Here is an 18,104-nt window from a genome sequence, read left to right as displayed (position 1 = left end):
GTCTCAGAAATTATTGTGGTCTATGGGAGTAAGTGTATGCTTAGGACTAAGTTTATATAGGAACAAATCCATCGTCTAGTCATTTTCTCAGTGAAGAGTTAGAATTAATTTCCTCATCATCTATCACCGCTTTGGATTCCTAATCACACACACAAAAGGGTTATTCTGACTGGAACTATCTAGTGATTTGCAGCGGTAAGTCTCACCATCAAAAGCTTTAAAAGAAACAGGGGTGTGATTCTTATCACATCTTGACTCAATATGATCTTTGGATCATGTTAACATAATCAGATGGTGATTCCAACTGTAGCTGACAGGCAGGTTATCTTTCTTGTAGCTACTGATTAGGCCAATGCTTTTTTCTTTTCCCTATATTCCATTAAGTAGAGGGCCACCGAAGCAGTTTGTTCTACCAATAAACAATATTACAGACTGTCTTTTTTCAATGTTCCATTAACTCTCTGACTCTATGCCAGAATATAATTCTTGACACCAGACCTTGATCATCTCACTGCTAGACAGGGTATCATGCTGGTCTAACAAACTGATGATGACATTATATTCTTGGGCCTAGAGCACAGGCATCATTAGATTTCCTGAATACCTGCTAAGATCTCATGAAAGCACAAGAGTCTGCCACCTCAGCCAAATTTGTGGAGGTCGAATGTCTTATGCATGTTAGGATGTGACCTCCTTAGGGAATAACTAATTGTGTACTTTGTTCCATCTATGACTGAGAAGGCCCCTCACTATTTGCTGGGCTTCTTTGAAATTTGTGTCCACTGCTCAACTGATTTATAGGTTGATCCGAATGCTTCTAGCTTTAACTGGGCCCAGAAAAAGGCTGCTCTAGCTGGCCCAGGCTGCAGGGAAAGTAGTTCTACCATGTAGACCTTATGAGGGAGACCCAGTGGGCTCAGAATTTTGAGGCAAATCCTATAAAACAAGGATTTTTGAACAAACCATGTCATCTTCAGAAAATACCTATTCTTTCAACTTACTACTGGGCTACATAAGATAAAGCAAATGAAAGAAAATTGTTCTGTTCAAAAGGGTTCTGTGAAGACCTCAAGTAGGCTCCCTCAGGCCTTCACAAGTTCTCTGAAGGGATGGTTGGCATGTTAAACAGTCATATATGGAAACTCAAATTCATAGGCAACATACTTCTGATTTAATATAGGGATGTTTTAGAGGTCCTTGTATTATGTCCGTCAACTCATCTGGTCCACTCCTTAATCCACTATGCAAATATCCTCAGCCTTTAGCCCAAGACAGACCAGTAAGGAATGAGAGGCAGAGAACATACGTGAAGAAAGGTTGATTTAATCAGTAAGTTTTAAAAAGACACTGCAATATTTATAAAGAGCATTCTTTCCAAATAACCATTTAAAAATATAAAGTATACAATATCATGATTCTTAAATTCCAAGCGATTCAGACTGATTCTGACTTTCAAGAAAAAAAGGGCAGATGTTGGGTAGCTCAAAAGAAGTGTTGAACAACTGAACATTCAGTAGGCCAGAAATGAGGGTGGCACTATGGATTTAAGCAGCAAGAGCTCAAAACCATCTCACTAGAAGGCTCCCAATTACTTCTCCCAAACCATACAGAGAAAGGGCGGTTCCTCAGAGTAAGTGTTGTATGTGTGTCTCTGTGTGTGTGTGTGGCCGGCAGGGTGGAGGGGGATGGGAGGTGCTAGAGGAGGAGGGTGGTCTGTGCTCCTATCAGGCTGGGCAGAGAAAATTAGCAGTCTACTATACATACAAAGCTAAGCTTTGAATTATCATATATGTCTATTTTTTTCTATAAAACCTATACTTCTCCCATAATTAATGTCTATTATTAGTGTTTCTGATAGGAAAAAAAGTATTGCTGCATGGTAACATCAAGCATGTAAAAATAGGTTCTGAAAAATTACCACCAGAAATAGCTCCAGAAGCAGTAAAGAGTTCATAAGTTATTCCTTTCATTTAGTGAATTATGTAATTTTTTATCCTATATTATACTTCTTTAAGCTTCTTTATCTTTCCATCACTACTTCTGCTAATTTAATCATAGAAAAAAAATCCTCTATGAGAAGTTTAGGCACATTATTAGGTGGATGGCATCTAATATGGAAAAAAAAATTAACAGTCACATCTGTTTAGGGCCTAAAAACTTGTGAATGCTACTTACTGATGGTCTTGGGGACAATACGTAGGATACTGACTCCTATACTATATTGTTTTCAGTCCCGGACAAAGATTGAGAAATGGGTCTTTGGCAATGTAAGTCCTATTTATTCCTTTTGTATATAGGTAAAGGTAAAGTATAAGGCCCTTGCTTGGGTCCCAGCCACATCCAAGGCTAGGATTAAAGCATGAATGGGCAAGCTGGATCATCTGGCGGGGCAGGCCCATGACGAGAGCCTTGGTTTGAAGGTCTGAGTTGTGCCCTGAAAAGAAACTCATTCTGAGCTATGAGTATGTGGGCAGGGCAGAGTAGACCCAGTTCCAAGGCCTCAAGGTCAAGACAGTCAGCTTAGTGCAGGGTCTGCTGTTGCATTATATCCTTGCCCTAGCTCAAGGACATGTGTCTGTATCTTAGACACAGAAAGTAAAACCAGAATGTACCATTTCACCAAAAACTCTGTAAGCCCCCCCGGCACATGCAGCAATGTTTGGCATCTAAGAGAATGTATCACAACATAGGGAGTGAGGCACTCATTCCCCTTGAGGTACTAACTCTCTGCATCCATTTTTGGCATCCTGGTGGGACCAGGGCATCAGTGGGGTGCCTGAGACCAGCTGGAGAATGAAATGCTCCCTGAGAAAGGGCAGTAGTGGTTAAAGAGAGACCATGGAAACCAGAGAAAATTGCAGAGTCAGCTCAGGACATCTCTTAACACAGGTGGGACTCCCAGAAATTCCTGGAGACGGTGGCTACTTTGCAATGAAAAGGAAAAGGTGTGGCAGGTGCTAAATAGAAGTCACTGTCCTCAAAATAAACTCTCATTTTTGACAAAGGCTGGTGAAGCCGGCAATTTTCAGAGGAGATGGCAGTGAAAGTCTCACCAAAACGCAGAGCTTGATTTTTTTCCCCCCAAGGTGATGGGAGCAGAGCCATGCATCATGGTCCTCCTCAACACTCCCGCCCTACAAAGCAATGCATCCTGGCGCACAGGGGAAGGCTGCCAGTACACATTACTTGTGGAACACTTTGTAGGCACGAAACCGCATCTTTTTTGTGTGTATAACGAAGAATATTGGTATCCTTATCCTTAGTATCATTAATCAGCTGGTGAAAACAGCCAACAACACATAGAGTTACATATCGTCTTCATTACTCTTGAGACTTCATTGTTCTGATTCCTCTGCCACCGCACTTAGGATTGAGTTTTACTAAAAGAAAAAACTAGAAATAGAGGGTTTGACTTAAAGAAAGAAATGTAGTCAACTCTTCTCACTTTAAGCTTGACTGAGAATTCATTCTCCGATAACAAAAGAAAGAAAATGTGCTGTTTCATCATGTGCTAATATCATGAAAGAGAGGAATATTACTTATGAGTTCAGAGCTGCAATTTGACTATCAGTATTAATTACGGGTTTTGGACTCCTCTTTAATCAAGTCAGCTTCACTGGTTAAATTGACTGTTTTTATTAATTTACAATTAAATAGTTTTCAGTTAACACAAGAACATAGAGATTACATCACAATTGCACTGTTATAAAGTTAAAAGGCCTTTGTGTTTCATTACCAGGTAAAAATTTGGGGGCTAGGCGTCTCACAGAGGATACTAAACAGCCACTGGCCCTTTTATTTTGGTCTTATTAACAGAAATACTGCCTTAGTGAAATTATAAGCATAGGCCTCTTAATTAAGCTTCCTAGGAGTCTGAACTTTTACTTTCAATACCAAATAGTATCTGGAACACATGCTCACTTTTGTGTTTTTTCAGAAATTCTAAGAATTGGCCCAGATTCATGTGATAGTCATTCCTTAATCCATAGTCACCATGGGCCTCAAGGAGTAATTCTTCAAAAGACTGGAAAAGGCGCAGATCCTCTCCGTTTCCTTCGGTTTCGACACTTTCAGCATGCTTACAGGAAATGTGTTTCCAGTTGGGATACCTAATTGTGTGCCAGAATTCCTCACAGTGCCCTTTGAAGCCCTCCACACAGATTATGCCCGGCTTTCCTGTCATGCAGAATCCAGTCACGTCTAACCTTTTCCCAACGTCCAAAATCTTTTTTCTTAGGTCCTGCTGGTATATGTGGTGACTGTAGATCCACATTCGGAGGAATGTGTTCTTGACTGGCTTTGCTTGTGTAGATGGTTCGTAAGCAAGCTTTCTGTTCAGGAAATAGGAGGCACTATTGTCCTGCAACCACTGGATTGCCGCACATACACAGAGCTCACCTGGATCAAAAGTCCCTATATAAGAAGTGAGACCTTTGTTGAGAAGTAGTTGCTGTTGTCTGTCAAGCTCAGACGACCGTCCAAATAGCTGCAATGCTGCATAGGGGTAGCTGTGAGGCATGGTTACTTGCAAATCAATTTTCACCTTAAAAGGAAAATCAAATAGATTTAAGTACCATAAAAATCACCTAAGCTAGTTAATCAGTGGCAACGGCATGATTTTGATAAATATAACAGTGTTGCTACTATTAAGTGTCAGCTATGGGCCAGAGACTGTACTGAGAATGTCACATACACTATTCCTTCCATTTACGCATTCATGCATTCCAATGTTTATTGAGCACCCACCATGTGTCAGGGACCCCATGCTAGGATAAAGAAGTGAAGAAGCTAGACACAATTTCTGCTATTCATGAAGACTAGAGCCTAGTGAAGGAGACAGACATTAAACTAATAATTACACATCACAAGTACTTAATTTCAATGAGGAGAAGAACAGGGCTCCGCTGAAATGTGTAACCAGTGAGACAGAAGTCAGTCTGGGAACCAGGAGCTCTTCGGTGAGGGAATGACAGCTGAAGGATAAGCAGGAAATCACTAGAGGAGGGCTTCTCAAAAGCCTAGTCCGCTTGTGACCTATGCTATGCTCATGTTGCTGGAGACGAGGGATCAGAAGATGAAGGGAAATTCATTTTTAGTATTTAGATTTCCTGTCTGTATTTGCTTTGTGTCATGGTACCACCAAAGAAACATTCATCCACTCAAGTCAGTTTTGCTAATGGCAATACTTAGATTTGTAAAAATCACAATACATGTACAAGGCAGTACATACTACAATAGCTGGAATGGTAAAAAATTGGTTGAGTGAACAGAATAACAATGGTAGTATGAGACTGCAAGATGTTTTTAATAAAAACCACTACACATATTTGTTAAAAAGATGTGCATGTTCTTTATATACAATGGAATATTATGCAGCCATCAAAAGGAATGAGATCTTGCCATTTGCAACGATGTGGATGGAACTGGAGGGTATTATGTTGAGCAAAATAAGTCAAACAGAGAAAGACATGTATCATATGACCTCACTGATATAAGGAATTCTTAATCGCAGGAAACAAACTGAGGGTTGCTGGAGTGGGGGGTGGGATGGGAGGGATGGGGTGACTGGGTGATAGACACTGGGGAGGGTATGTGCTCTGGTAAGCGCTGTGAATTGTGCAAGACTGTTGAATCTCCGATCTGTACCTCTGAAACAAATAATGCAATATATGTTAAGAAAAAAAAAAAAAAGAAGAAGGTAGCAGGAGGGGAAGAATGAAGCGGGGCAAATCGGAGGGGTAGATGAACCATGAGAGACAATGGACTCTGAAAAACAAACTGAGGGTTCTAGAGGGGAAGGGGGGGAGGATGGGTTAGCCTGGTGGTGGGTATTGAGGAGGGCACATTCTGCATGGAGCACTGGGTGTTATGCACAAACAATGAATCATGGAACACTACATCTAAAACTAATGATGTAATGTATGGGGATTAACATAAGAATAAAAAAAATTTATAAAGATTTTTTTCCAAAAAAAAAAAGATGTGCATGTTTATGGAAAATTCAAGATATTTATTGAAGACAATTTACAGGGCATCCCATATTTTACATATTTCACTTTCAAACAAGTAAAGGATATACGAATCTGGAATATTCTCTATTTGCTTCCTGGACAGAAATCTCACGTTTCAAGTGTTTCCACTAAAAACCGGGCACCCGGCAACAATGAAAACAACTCAGGGTACTTACCTTGGGCTCCTCAATCTGGAGGGTAATCACAAATTCGATTTTTGGCGGCAGCGCCTCCCTTGTGCCTTCCAAATATCGCTTTATATTCGTCAGGACATTTACATCTTCAAGTTTTACTTCTCCTTGGTTAGGAAACATAGAAAACAGCATTTCCATCTCTAGCAGCTGAAGCTGCAGGCATTCTTTCATTGAAGAAGACATGTTGCCTCGAAATCCACCTGCCAGGAAAACTGGAAAGGCCCAGGGGCACTAGGTTTGTTAATTTCAGCGGTGTCCAGAGAAATTTCCCGAAGGTCCCTTTCCGTGGAGGCAGTTTTGCAGGAACGCTAGGCACCGACAGCTAGGGGCACAAACCGGGACACTTAAACTCTTTCTTCGCTTTATCTCCCAACCCACAAATTTAGTATGCACAATATCCCTCAAGACACCTCGTTAAAATTCAGATTCCCAGTCCGTGATCTCCCCACCCCCACCCCCGCTTCCGATTTAAATCCGGGAATCTGGACTTTCAACAGGTGTTCCAAATTATTCCGTTGCAGGTGGTTGGCAAACACCTGCAGATGCTCTGCAAGCCTGAATTCTGGGAAAGGCAAGGAGCCTAGCCTGCAATCCCACTAGGGTCTCGGGCTTGGGCGGAGCTGCGCCCTGTGGCGAGGGAAGCCCGCAGTCTGGCGAGGCTGTGGTCGCATCCCTTGGCTCCGGGGTCTTGAGGGCCCCGCCGCCCGCAACGCCAGTTGCGGCTCCTCGGCCCCAGCGCCAAGGACCCCTCCCGAGCGGGCCTTTACGGCTCAACCGGAAGCCACATCACCCCGGGATGGCATCCTGATAGCTCCGGACGATTTGGGTCCATCTGGCCTGTGTGTGGAGGGGCCCAGGCTAACCGGGAGTCTTACAAGTACATTAATAAAATGATGTTTAGTGCAAGCTGGTGCGGAGAGATGGGGTGTGAGTAGCGGCTCGAGAAGGCTCCCGGAGTCAAAGTTTGGGGAGATGAACCTCGAGGATCTAGAAGGGGATGCGGGAAAAGGGGAGATGGCCGAGGCCACCTTGTCAGAGGCCCCAAATCAGGGTTGGTACCCCCCATCTGGGATCATTAGGAACCCTGGCTTCCCAGGAACGCAAGACTGCCACCCCCTGAGACCCAAATTTGGAGGCGGGGACTGCGTTTTTGCCGGTGGCAGTACTCTGATGGCCCACGACCCTAGGCCCCAACCCCCGGGCCACCGCGGGGGGCCTCACCCTTCCCGGTCATTCAAAGGAAACAGCCCCAAGCCCTCTCAGAACCGGGATCCGCAGTTCTGCAGGCGCGAGCTGCGCATGATCCGCAAGGAGGCGAGGCGGGGCCCGCGGGTCCTCCCCCCTCCGTGATTGGCTGGGGGGCGTGGCGATGGGCCGGAAGTCACGCAGCGCCACGTCTGCAGGTTCGGAGGGCTTCAGTCAGGTAGGGGGAGCCGCCGCTGGGTAGCAGCTCTGTGAGGTGGAGGTGAGGGGTAATCTCCGGCGGAGGTGAGTGGGGCCCTTAGGCTTGGCGACGGGAATGGGACTCTCCAGTGCGTAGGGGTTCGGCCTGCCGATGGGCTGCGGGTAGGCTAGCGGACTGACCCACGGACCGCGCGCGGAACACACCCGCCCCTGCGCCTTCAGAGCGGGCCCGAGGGTCTCGTGCTGGGTGTTCTGGTCCAGAGGCCTGGAGCGGGGGGTGGCGGCTCAGGGTTGAGAGCCGGGAAACGTGCGGCCATTTGGGGCCTGGAAAGAAAGCGGAACAAGCAAGCGGTTGATAATTGAATGGAGGGAAGGGGATGCTCTCAACTTTCTTAGAGTGGTCACTGTCTGGGCTTGTAAGCTTTGAATAAAAGCGTTCGCCCACTCATTGAACGTAGGTTTAGGACCGAAAACGCTTTGAAGGGTGGAAGCATTTTTTCTTTTTTAAAAGATTTTCTGGATTTAACACCACTGGTTTACGCCCTCACGAATAATCATGATATATTACCGAATGGTCAGTTTTTAACAAAGTGTATTCATGCTTGTGAAAGAGATTTGATCACTTTGGACCAAACTAAATTAGCTTGCTGATTTTTCTAGCTGGACAAAAGCAAAAATTTTTCACCATTTCCTTTAACTTTTGTTCATTGAAGCAATGAAAGAAAGTGAAGAAAACAAGATAGGACTGCTGCTCATCTCTGGGCTAATTGGGAATGGGACTGACCCAAGAATTGAATAAACAGTACATACAACTGAGGTTGGAAACCCCAAGTTCCACTTAAAATTGGAGTATCCCAGAGAAGGAAGTACTAGTGGGCTAGGGGCCAGTTAAAGGTAAAAAGATGTTACTTTCAGAGCTTAATTTAGAAGGGTGTCCTGATCCTCCCTTATGAAAATAGAAAAATCCACTGCAAGATATATTAGGAGGTCTGGGCGGTCTTAAGAGAGGAGGCTGTTCTCCTTTGCTTTTCCTTTGGGTGTATGTCTCTGTGGTGTGGGAGGAATAACAAAAGAACCAACAGATTTCCCAGATATTTTGGATATGTAGTCCCAGTCCATCTGACAGTATGACCTTAGGCCCCAGTCTGTCACCAGCTACCCATGTAAATTTAGGTTATTTAACTGAGGCCCAAGCTTAAGTTTTTCCGTTTGTGAAATGAGGTAATCTTTGATTGTGTAGCAGTCTGTGAATCTATGTGTGGAATCTTCATTTTAGTTGAGAGTGGACCATTTTAAGTTCACCCTGTGTTCAGGAATAGCCCTGGAGCCAAAATGAGAGATGAGTTGGGGTAATCTGCCATCTGCCCTGGAGTGGATGATGCAAGTTGGGCAGGATCTTGTAGGTAATGCCTACCACCAGGACTTATTGTACCATTCTTTTCTTTTCTTTTTTTTTTTTTTTAAAGATTTTATTTATTTATTTGACAGAGAGAGACACAGCGAGAGAGGGAACACAAGCAGGGGGAGTGGGAGAGGGAGAAGCAGGCTTCCCGCCGAGCAGGGAGCCCGATGCGGAACTCGATCCCAGGACCCTGGGATCATGACCTGAGCCGAAGGCAGACGCTTAACGACTGAGCCACCCAGGTGCCCCTGTACCATTCTTTTCTTTCTCAAACATTCTTTGTTGGGGTTCAGAACGAGGCAGACCTGTTAGTTTAAGGTGGCAGTTTTTGAAGCAAATGGTCCTTGAAAGATTTCTTATGCTTGAAAAATATTCCTTAATTTTGTAGACATGGATTTAGATGCTATTAGAGAATACTCAGCATTACATGCCAAACCCAATGGACTCGTTCTTCAATATGGGACTGCTGGCTTTCGAACGAAAGCAGAACATCTTGATCATGTCATGTTTCGCATGGGATTATTAGCTGTCCTGAGGTCAAAACAGACAAAGTCTACAATAGGAGTCATGGTAACGGCATCACACAATCCTGAGGTAATGCCTTTAGTGCTCTTATAAAGCAAACCTTTATTTACAAGAACACATCTTAGTGTCTGAGCAGTTTGACCCCAAGTACAAATTCTAATTCTAGGAATGTGCCTACTCGGTATGTGCCTTTGGATTTGAAATGGCTTTTTCTTAAAGATTAATTTATTTTAGAGAGAGACTAGAGAGTGCATGTGAGGGAAGGGGCAGAGGGAGAGGGAGAATCCCAAGCAGACTGATCACTGAATGTGGAGCCAGACACCAGGCTGGATCCCACAAGCCTGAGACTACACACAACCCGAGCTGAAATCAAGAGTCAGACACTTAACTGACTGAGCCACCCAGGCGCCCCTGAAACGGCTTTTTCTTGATGAGTGGTCATTTAGCTCATGACTGTAGAGGGTGTGGAGAGAATGAAATTGAGAGTCATTTCTTGGACTGTGTCCATATTAGAGAAATAACAGAATGTCCTTCCAAGTTAGTTGTATTGAGACAGAATAAGTAACAAAAAGTATTACTTGTGTTAATTTGGTAGAGATTAGAGAGATTGGAGCCAAGGTGGGGAGAAGGGCAAACATTTGAAAAGATTTAGTGCATTTTGAAAATTTTTTAGACTGGTTTTCTTTTCTTTTTTATTTTAAAGATTTTGTTCATTTGAGAGAGAGAGAGAGAGCACACAAGCGAGAGAGCACACAAGCGAGAGAGCACAAGCAGGGGGAGCAGCAGAGGGAGAGGGAGAAGCAGACTCTGCACTGAGCAGGGAGCCCGATGTGGGCCTTGATCTCAGGACCCTGAGATCGTGACCTGAGCCGAAGGCAGCCACTTAACTGACTGAACCACCCAGCCACCCCTAGACCCGTTTTCTGTAGTTAGGGAATATTAGGGAAGAGTTTCCTGTTCTGAATGAACAGCCAAACAGGTGGCTCCACGTATACAACAGTGAGCTTTGGGCAGATTATTGATGAGGCCTGATGATTCTAGTGTTTTGAGAATTACTTCTTTTTTTTAAAGATATATTTATTTATTTTAGAGCGAGAGAGTGTGCGAGCCAGGGAGAGGCAGAGAGAGAGGGAGAGAGACTCTCAGGCAGACTCCCTGCTGAGCGCAGGGCCTGATGTGGGGCTTGATCCTGATCCTATGACCCTGACATCATGACCTGAGCCAAAACCAAGAGTTGGACCCTCAACCAACTGAGCCACCCAGGCGCTCCCAATTTTTTTAAGCAAAGTATTCTTTTTGACGCAGTTTAACTGTTTTATTATGTATTGCCTATAGCTCACTAATATGTGGTTTGAATAACATGTCTCTGTTTGATTGCAAGAGCGTGAGACTTTTGCCTTTGTAGCTAAATTAGCAGCAAGTTAAAGCTGTGTAGGTCTGTGAAGGATTATAACCTCCTCTTCCCCCCACACAAGAGGACATAGCTTGTCCAGCTTGTAAATGTGGATCATTATAAATGTGTAAGTGTCTGAATGTCTAAATCACCACAATTAATGACTTGTGGGCTGAAGCCTATATTTATTGCTAGTTCTAGAAGTACTTCTTAAAACAGTACTGAACTGTTTCCTTCAGTTGACATTCACTCTGAACTACACTTTATTTCTTCCCCAAAATTTGAGCAGAACAGAATTGGGAGTCAGTTTTCAGCTTTTGTCACCCGCTGGTTGATACATTGGCCAGTATGTTCTTAAAGAGTCCAGAGTCATAGTGAGGAGGATCTCTCGGTGCCTTCATTCTCCTCCATTTGTGCCCTGGTCATGTAATTGATGGTGAATGCACAGATGACAGCCTTTTTAAAAAACTAGTGTAGCATAGTGGCTGGTGGGTTTAAGAGTCATGTAGACTTGATGTTTTTTTTTTTTTTATTCTTATGTTAATCCCCATACATTACATCATTAGTTTTAGATGAAGTGTTCCATGATTCATTGTTTGTGCACAACACCCAGTGCTCCATGCAGAATGTGCCCTCCTCAATACCCACCACCAGGCTAACCCATCCTCCCCCCCCCCTCCCCTCTAGAACCCTGTTTGTTTTTCAGAGTCCATCCTCTCTCATGGTTCGTCTACCCCTCCGATTTCCCCCGCTTCATTCTTCCCCTCCCGCTGCCTTCTTCTTCTTCTTTTTTTTTTTTTTTCTTAACATATATCGCATTATTTGCTTCAGAGGTACATAGACTTGATGTTTTAATACCAGCACTGACACTGTATGAACATAAGCAGATTACTTGCTATGAATCTGTGTTTTTTCAAAGTAAGATTGGAATAAAAATAGGATTATTAGTAGGATTGATGATTGTTATGAGGATTTATATAAAACACCTAGTCCAGTGCCTGGCATTCCATACGGTCACAGGTAAAGCCACTCAGCCATCAGTGTCTTTTTTAGGGGAAAACAGCTTGAGTTTACTTCCTCAACTCACCCTTGTGAATATGCACAGATGGCTTATTGTTCGCTTTTCTTTTAAGGAAGACAATGGGGTAAAGTTGGTTGATCCTTTGGGTGAAATGTTGGCACCGTCCTGGGAGGAACATGCTACCTGTTTGGCAAATGCTGAGGAACACGAGATGCCGAGAATGTTGATGGACATCAGTGTGAAAGCAGCCGTGAATCTGCAACAAGATGCCTTCGTAGTGATTGGTAGAGATACCAGGTGACCATCAGAGTTACTGGTGAAAGCAGCTTTGGGAACTGGACCTAAACGATTGCATTAGTTTTAGTACCCATGATAAATTGAAAAAATTAAGTGGAACTAAGAGGCTCCTCCACCTACCTGGCCTTTTTATTTTTGATAGGATGGAGGAGGTAATCCGCTCCTGCATCTTAGGTTTTGGAGTCCGAACCCCAACTCTAACACTGTATGACTGGGTAGGTTACTTAACCTTTGGAGCTTCCATATGCCCATCTTTAAAATGTTGATATTAAAGCCCAACTCAGGGCTTTTGTGAGGATTACATGAGATAATGTATGCAAAATACCTATTTCCTGACCCGAGAGAAGTACTTAACATATGTCTCCCACCTCTTTACTTCTGTAGATTTACTATTTTCTTCTATAAAGTAAGAACATGTGATTGTAATTCAATATTTATAGAGATTTACCTCATAATCTACATTATTATTGGTTCATATATTTATATTATTTTCCCATGCTGGAGTTCACTGGAAAACATTAACAATATATTATTTCACATACAGTAATTCCCCCTGCCCCTTATCTGCAGGGGATACATTCCAAGACCCCCAGTGGATGCCTGAAACCATGGATAGTACTGAACTCTCTATATACCATGTTTTTCTCTATACATACATAATTATGATAAAGATTAATTTTTAAAGATTTTACTTATTTATTTGAGAGAGAGAGCACGAATGGGGGGAGGAGCAGGGGGCAGGGAGAGACAGAAGCCCAGGCAGACTCTGCTCCCAGCGCTGAGCCTAAAGTGGGGCTTGATCTCAGGACCCCGAGATCATGACCTGAGCCAAAATCAAGAGTTCAGATGCTTAACATTGAGCCCCCCAGGTGCCCCTATGTTAAAGATTAATATATAAGTTAAACACAGTAGATCGACAATAAATAATAAAGTGGAACAATTGTAACAACATACTATAATAAAGTTATGTGAATGTAGTCTCTCAAAATATCTTACTGTACTGTACTCCTCCTTCTCTTTCTTGTGATGATGTGAGATGATAAAATACCTGTGTGAGAGAGGATATGAGGTGAATGTAGGCATTGTGATGTAGTGTTAGGCTCCTGTTGACCTGACAGTGTGTCAGAAGGTGGATCATCTGCTTCTGGACTACAGTTGACCTCAGGTAACTGAAACCATGGCCAGCGAAACTGTGGACAAGAGGGGGGGCTACTTGTCATATTTGGCAGCTTTTGCCTTCCTTTACAAAAAGATATTATTGTAAAATGTTAGATTAAAAGTGTACTTTGAAACAGAAGCATTCTCTTTACTGTAAGATTTCATTTTAGCCAGAGATTCTTTCTAAAGGAAATTTCTAGTCATAGTCTTAATGATAGGACATTAGGACAATGGTGTTTTATCCTTAATGTGTTACCAGAGAGACTTCTAAATACCATTGATTGTGGATTTATAAGTATCAGAAGTAGCCTAGTGACTTATGTTCTGAAACAAATTATTATCCTACGGTAAAGCCATCCCACATGTAATTGCCTCTTACCAATTAACTAGTTTAAATGATATAAAACATCATTTTCTACAAGGCAGTTATAATGATCTACTTTATTTTCAGATAGATAATTTGTTCTGACTTTTTCAAATGAAAAATAGGTTCTGTATCCTTGGTAGTTTAATACCCAGTACTGCATTATGCAAAGTGTTTGCATTCAGTATTTATTGCTACTATTTTTAGGTAGTGTATATGTTGTTACAGTCAAACTTGAAAAGGTTTTTGGGTATGATGTAGTTAGTGTATTTTTATATTTATTTTCTAAATTCATTTAAAAGCCAAACTCTTTCCAAGAAATGTATTGTGAAAGGCTGCTGGAAAATGCTTATACTCTACCTCTTATTATCTCTGCAGAGTTTTCAGACTTTACAGGTTTCAGTTCAAATACAGTGAACCTATTATCCTGGAATTTGTAGCATTTGCTTTCAGAACTAGCAACTCTTGGTTTCAGAATGGGATGTGTTATTTTCTTCCTTTTCTTTTCTAGGCCTAGCAGCAAGAAACTTTCACAGTCTGTAATAGATGGTGTGACTGTTTTAGAAGGTCAATTCCATGGTATGTAGCTATCCTGAGTTGTAAATTAAACTTTAAAAAACTTAAATAACTTTTGGGGCGCCTGGGTGGCTCAGTCAGGCAGCTGCCTTCGGCTCAGGTCATGATCCCAGGGTCCTGGAATCGAGCCCCACATCAGGCTCCCTGCTCCGCGGGAAGCCTGCTTCTCCCTCTGCCACTCCCCCTGCTTGTGTTCCCTCTCTCGCTGTGTCTCTCTCTGTCAAATAAATAAAATCTTTTAAAAAATTAAATAAATAAATAAATTAGCAGTCCTTAAAATGTTTAAAAAAAAAACTTAAATAACTTTTAAGAAAGTTGTAAAAATAGTACCATTTATTTTAAAAGAGTTTGAAAGTACAGATAAAATAACTTTTTAAAAAATGAACGGGGCACCTGGGTGGCTCAGTCAGTTAAGCGTCAGACTCTTGTTTTCAGCTCAGGCCAGGATCTCATGGGTCCTGGGATAGAGCCGCTTACTGGGCTCCATACTCAGTGAGGAGTCTGTTTAAAGATTCTCTTCCTCTGCCCTTCCCCCCATTTGCACGAGCATACGCTCTCTCTACTTCTTTCTCTCTCAAATAAATCTTTTTTTTTTTAAGGTTTTATTTATTTATTTGACAGAGAGAGACACAGAGAGGGAACACAAGCAGGGGGAGTGGGAGAGGGAGAAGCAGGCTTTCCACGGAGCAGGGAGCCCGATGCAGGGCTCGATCCCAGGACCCTGGGATCATGACCCGAGCCGAAGGCAGACGCTTAACGACTGAGCCACCCAGGTGCCCCAAATAAATAGATCTTTAAAAAAAAAAATGAACTAGGTATAAAATACTAGCTTTTTAAATTTAAAAAGTTAAAAATTTTTTCTGGGTGTGCATATTTTGGTTTAGCTATAGGAGATTATATGTAAGAAATACTGATCTTAACTTTCTTTACTTTAGTAAGGCCAAATTTCCTGAAATAAAAACCTTTGAAGTTAACTTGAAGATGTTCATTCTGGGGAGCTTTTGTCAATATCATGTATTCCCAAATAGCTGATCACACGTGGAATCAGCTGTTACCTATCAAATAGTGGTGGAAAATATCTTTGGCCTGCTTATAATCTGATTTTAAGTTTTGACAGATAGTTTTTCCTATTTTATCAGATGAAGAATCACATGACAGAAAATGGAGACTAGAATCCTCCTCTCACATCAGTCATGCCCCTTGTGAATGCAGTGACTCCATTTTGCTTGGAGGTGAATTTCCCTAGTATCTCCCTAGTTTCTCATTTTAAAGACTTCTTTAACCTCCTTTCCAGCTCCTCTGTGCTCGTCCTTCAGAGTTAATTTGGCCTCTTCCAGGAGCTTACTTCTCTGCTCTTCAACTCATTACTTAGCCCACTGCAGGCAAAGTCTCCGTCCTTGCCCCTTCGGTGAAGTGTCTCTCTCAACACTCACCTGAATTCTAATTGCCAAATCCAATGGCTGTTATAAAGTGGGGATTCTCAGCCTGGGGCCTAGGGCTCCCTGGGAAATGTGTGGTTAAGCTGCAGGGACCTGGCTGATCTCTTGGTAACAGTGTGCAGAGTGTTACCAACCAGCACATGCACTTTTCTAGGGAGAAGAGTTACTGCTTTCGTTAGATACTCAGAGGGATCTGTGACATAAAAATAACTTTCAGAATTTATATTTTGAAGTTTTTATTTCAGTTGCTGTCTTGATAGCTTTCACACTGTGACCTCTTCCTTTCTTTCTTGAAGCTTCTACTTCCTTGGCCACTCATTCTTATCGGTCTTCTGTATGGGTTCACTCTCTTCATATGGGTGTTCCTTATTTCTCTCTTTGATTCTGCTTGATTTTTGAATGATCATCTTTACTGCCAAAGCTCCAGCTATGTATAGTTTAATTTTTTATTTATTAGTTCATCAAACTTTTTTTTTTTTGAAAGATTTTATTTATTTATTTAACAGAGAAAGACACAGCGAGAGAGGGAACACAAGCAGGGGGAGTGGGAGAGGGAGAAGCAGGGTCCCGGCTGAGCAGGGAGCCCGATGCGGGGCTCGATCCCAGGACCCTGGGATCATGACCTGAGCCGAAGGCAGATACTTAACGACTGAGCCACCCAGGCGCCCCCGTCAAACATTTTTGACTGCCTTCTATACACAACCCTCCAGGGAGTCTGTTTCATGCCGCTCACAACTTAAAGAAACCCATTTTGTATCATGATGTGTGTATATGTACTTGTGTGTGTAACTGACACAAAAGTATCAGTAAATAATACCCACACTGCATGACGTGCATTCATCTGTTTTATTTTAAAAAAAATGCAGAAATGCTGGTTGTGTCTTACTAAGTGGATTCCATGATTCCTGACGGGCTCAGGTCTGCAATTTGTAAGCACTAGTCTGAGAGGTCTCCATTTAGGTGATCTGCCCTTACTCCAGCTTCACCTGGCTTAAAACTATTGTTTATACTATCCTCAGAATGCTTCACCTTTTGCACGGTCATTCTAGCTCTAGAACCATCACTGTTCTAATGTTTTAATCTAGAAAAATATGAGAGTAATTTTTTTTTTTGTGGACCTTTCCGTCATTTCTCTCTTCAGCTTAGCGTACTTGAGGAAATGAAAGGTTAATGTAGCCACAGCATAGGGAGAATGGGGGAAGCTAGTAGATAAGGTTAGGGAAGTAAGCATGAGCCATATCATCCCGAGGTTGTAGTAAAGATTTGGGTTTTATTTCAAATGCACAGGAGCTCCATGGAAGGGTTTTATACATGGAAGTATGATCACATATCCATTTTAAGTCAGTCACTCTGGGTTTTCAGTCTGACTTTTGTGTAGAGAGGAAGTTTGTAAGGAAAAGAGACGGTATAGCAGTTCATGCAAGAGTGATGATAGCGAGAGAAGTGGAGAAGTTTGAAATTAGTAGTGACTTCAAAGGATTTTGTGATACATGATGAGGCTAGAGCTGTGAAGAATGGCTTCTAGGTTTCTGGGTTGATCGGTGGAACAGATGAGTAACTATATAATAGTTATTTTTTATTAAGTAAAAATTTATTGAGTAAATATTTATTTGCTAATGTTGATATTGGTCACAAAATCCTTTTGTTCCGTCCTTGAGTAAGTCTTTTGGAATATTGTTTTCCTCTCCTTATACACCTCCATTAAACTAGGTTAAGTGCTGATCCACTTTGAGCTCCTCCCTCTCCTTCGATCCCATCCTTGTATCAGAGCCATGGTTGCCTTCATAACGTACCATTTCCGCTGGATACCTGCAGGGCTCAGTAGCTTAAATGACTTTTAACTCTTGTGCTTGACTTTGAAGACCTCTGATGGATTTAGTTACAGAATATTTATTGGATATTGGTCATCTCTGCTATTTCTCCTGTTTCTTGTTCTTGCTTTTGGTGCTTTTCTTGTGTGGTTTGCTATTTTTGACTATAAGCTGTTTATTTTTCTTGGGAAATTATTTGTGGGACATTTTTGAGGTTTATGGTGAAGGCCTATTTCTGTGGCAGAGTTTGGTTATTGCTTTTGCTGGGTGCCTGGGGGTGCTACCTGATGGGTGGATGACAACTTTCTTGATGGAGTTCTTCTGGACCCCTGTGGCTATGTGATTTGGGCTAGAAATCCAGGGGAGGCCTGTGCTTCTGGTGACAGCTCTTCAGGGATGGGTTATCTCCTGCTCTTCTTGATGTCAAGACAAATCTCCTAGGAGTGGGCACTTGGAGCTAATTCACTTCTGACTCAGCCTTGCACTGAAGAATAGTTCTTTGAGGCTTC

At 42.4% G+C, this 18,104-nt stretch overlaps 2 protein-coding genes across 6 annotated transcripts in view; one reads left to right on the top strand and one right to left on the bottom strand.

Annotated features, from left to right (window-relative positions):
- Nucleotides 1-1,374: 1,374 nt before the first annotated feature.
- Nucleotides 1,375-7,556, bottom strand: RWDD2A (RWD domain containing 2A). 3 transcript variants are annotated; one of them, XM_045867177.3, is made up of 3 exons: nt 7,427-7,474; nt 6,188-6,309; nt 1,375-4,543 (listed from the first exon to the last, which is right to left on the bottom strand). In XM_045867177.3, the coding sequence occupies exons 1-3, from the start codon at nt 7,437-7,439 to the stop codon at nt 3,866-3,868; spliced, it is 813 nt and encodes a 270-aa protein (XP_045723133.1). In that variant the 5' UTR covers nt 7,440-7,474; the 3' UTR covers nt 1,375-3,865. The 3 variants fall into 3 exon arrangements, with proteins under 3 accessions (XP_045723133.1, XP_054361428.1, XP_064453888.1); XM_054505453.2 differs by having other exon boundaries at nt 1,377-4,543; nt 6,188-6,527; nt 7,427-7,556; XM_064597818.1 differs by lacking the exon at nt 7,427-7,474 and having other exon boundaries at nt 1,377-4,543; nt 6,188-6,638.
- The window catches only part of PGM3 (phosphoglucomutase 3), a 27,037-nt gene continuing 16,475 nt past the window's right edge, over nt 7,543-18,104 (top strand). The window contains exons 1-5 of one of the 3 annotated variants that reach the window (XM_064597817.1): nt 7,627-7,693; nt 9,098-9,253; nt 9,400-9,605; nt 12,063-12,247; nt 14,281-14,348. In XM_064597817.1, coding sequence (XP_064453887.1) covers nt 9,402-9,605; nt 12,063-12,247; nt 14,281-14,348 — 457 coding nt within the window. In that variant the 5' untranslated portion in view covers nt 7,627-7,693; nt 9,098-9,253; nt 9,400-9,401. Of the gene's footprint in view, nt 7,694-9,097; nt 9,254-9,399; nt 9,606-12,062; nt 12,248-14,280; nt 14,349-18,104 lie in introns of all 3 variants that reach the window. The other 2 variants (XM_045867175.3, XM_045867172.3) reach the window with 2 other exon arrangements.

This window comes from Mirounga angustirostris, unplaced genomic scaffold (assembly GCF_029215605.1).
Source record: "Mirounga angustirostris isolate CCGP_5_RB_7025 unplaced genomic scaffold, mMirAng1.0.hap1 SCAF_8, whole genome shotgun sequence".
NCBI classification, from domain to species: domain Eukaryota; kingdom Metazoa; phylum Chordata; class Mammalia; order Carnivora; family Phocidae; genus Mirounga; species Mirounga angustirostris.
Note: the sequence above shows the minus strand (reverse complement) of the source record. Positions and strands in the feature narration are given on the sequence as shown.

Coding starts and splice junctions, on each gene's coding strand:
- RWDD2A (XM_054505453.2), bottom strand. CDS start 6,388: ATGTCTTCTTCAATGAAAGAATGCCTGCAGCTTCAGCTGCTAGAGATG. Junction 4,544..6,187: donor TCCAGATTGAGGAGCCCAAG/GTAAGTACCCTG, acceptor TTTCCTTTTAAG/GTGAAAATTGATTTGCAAGT.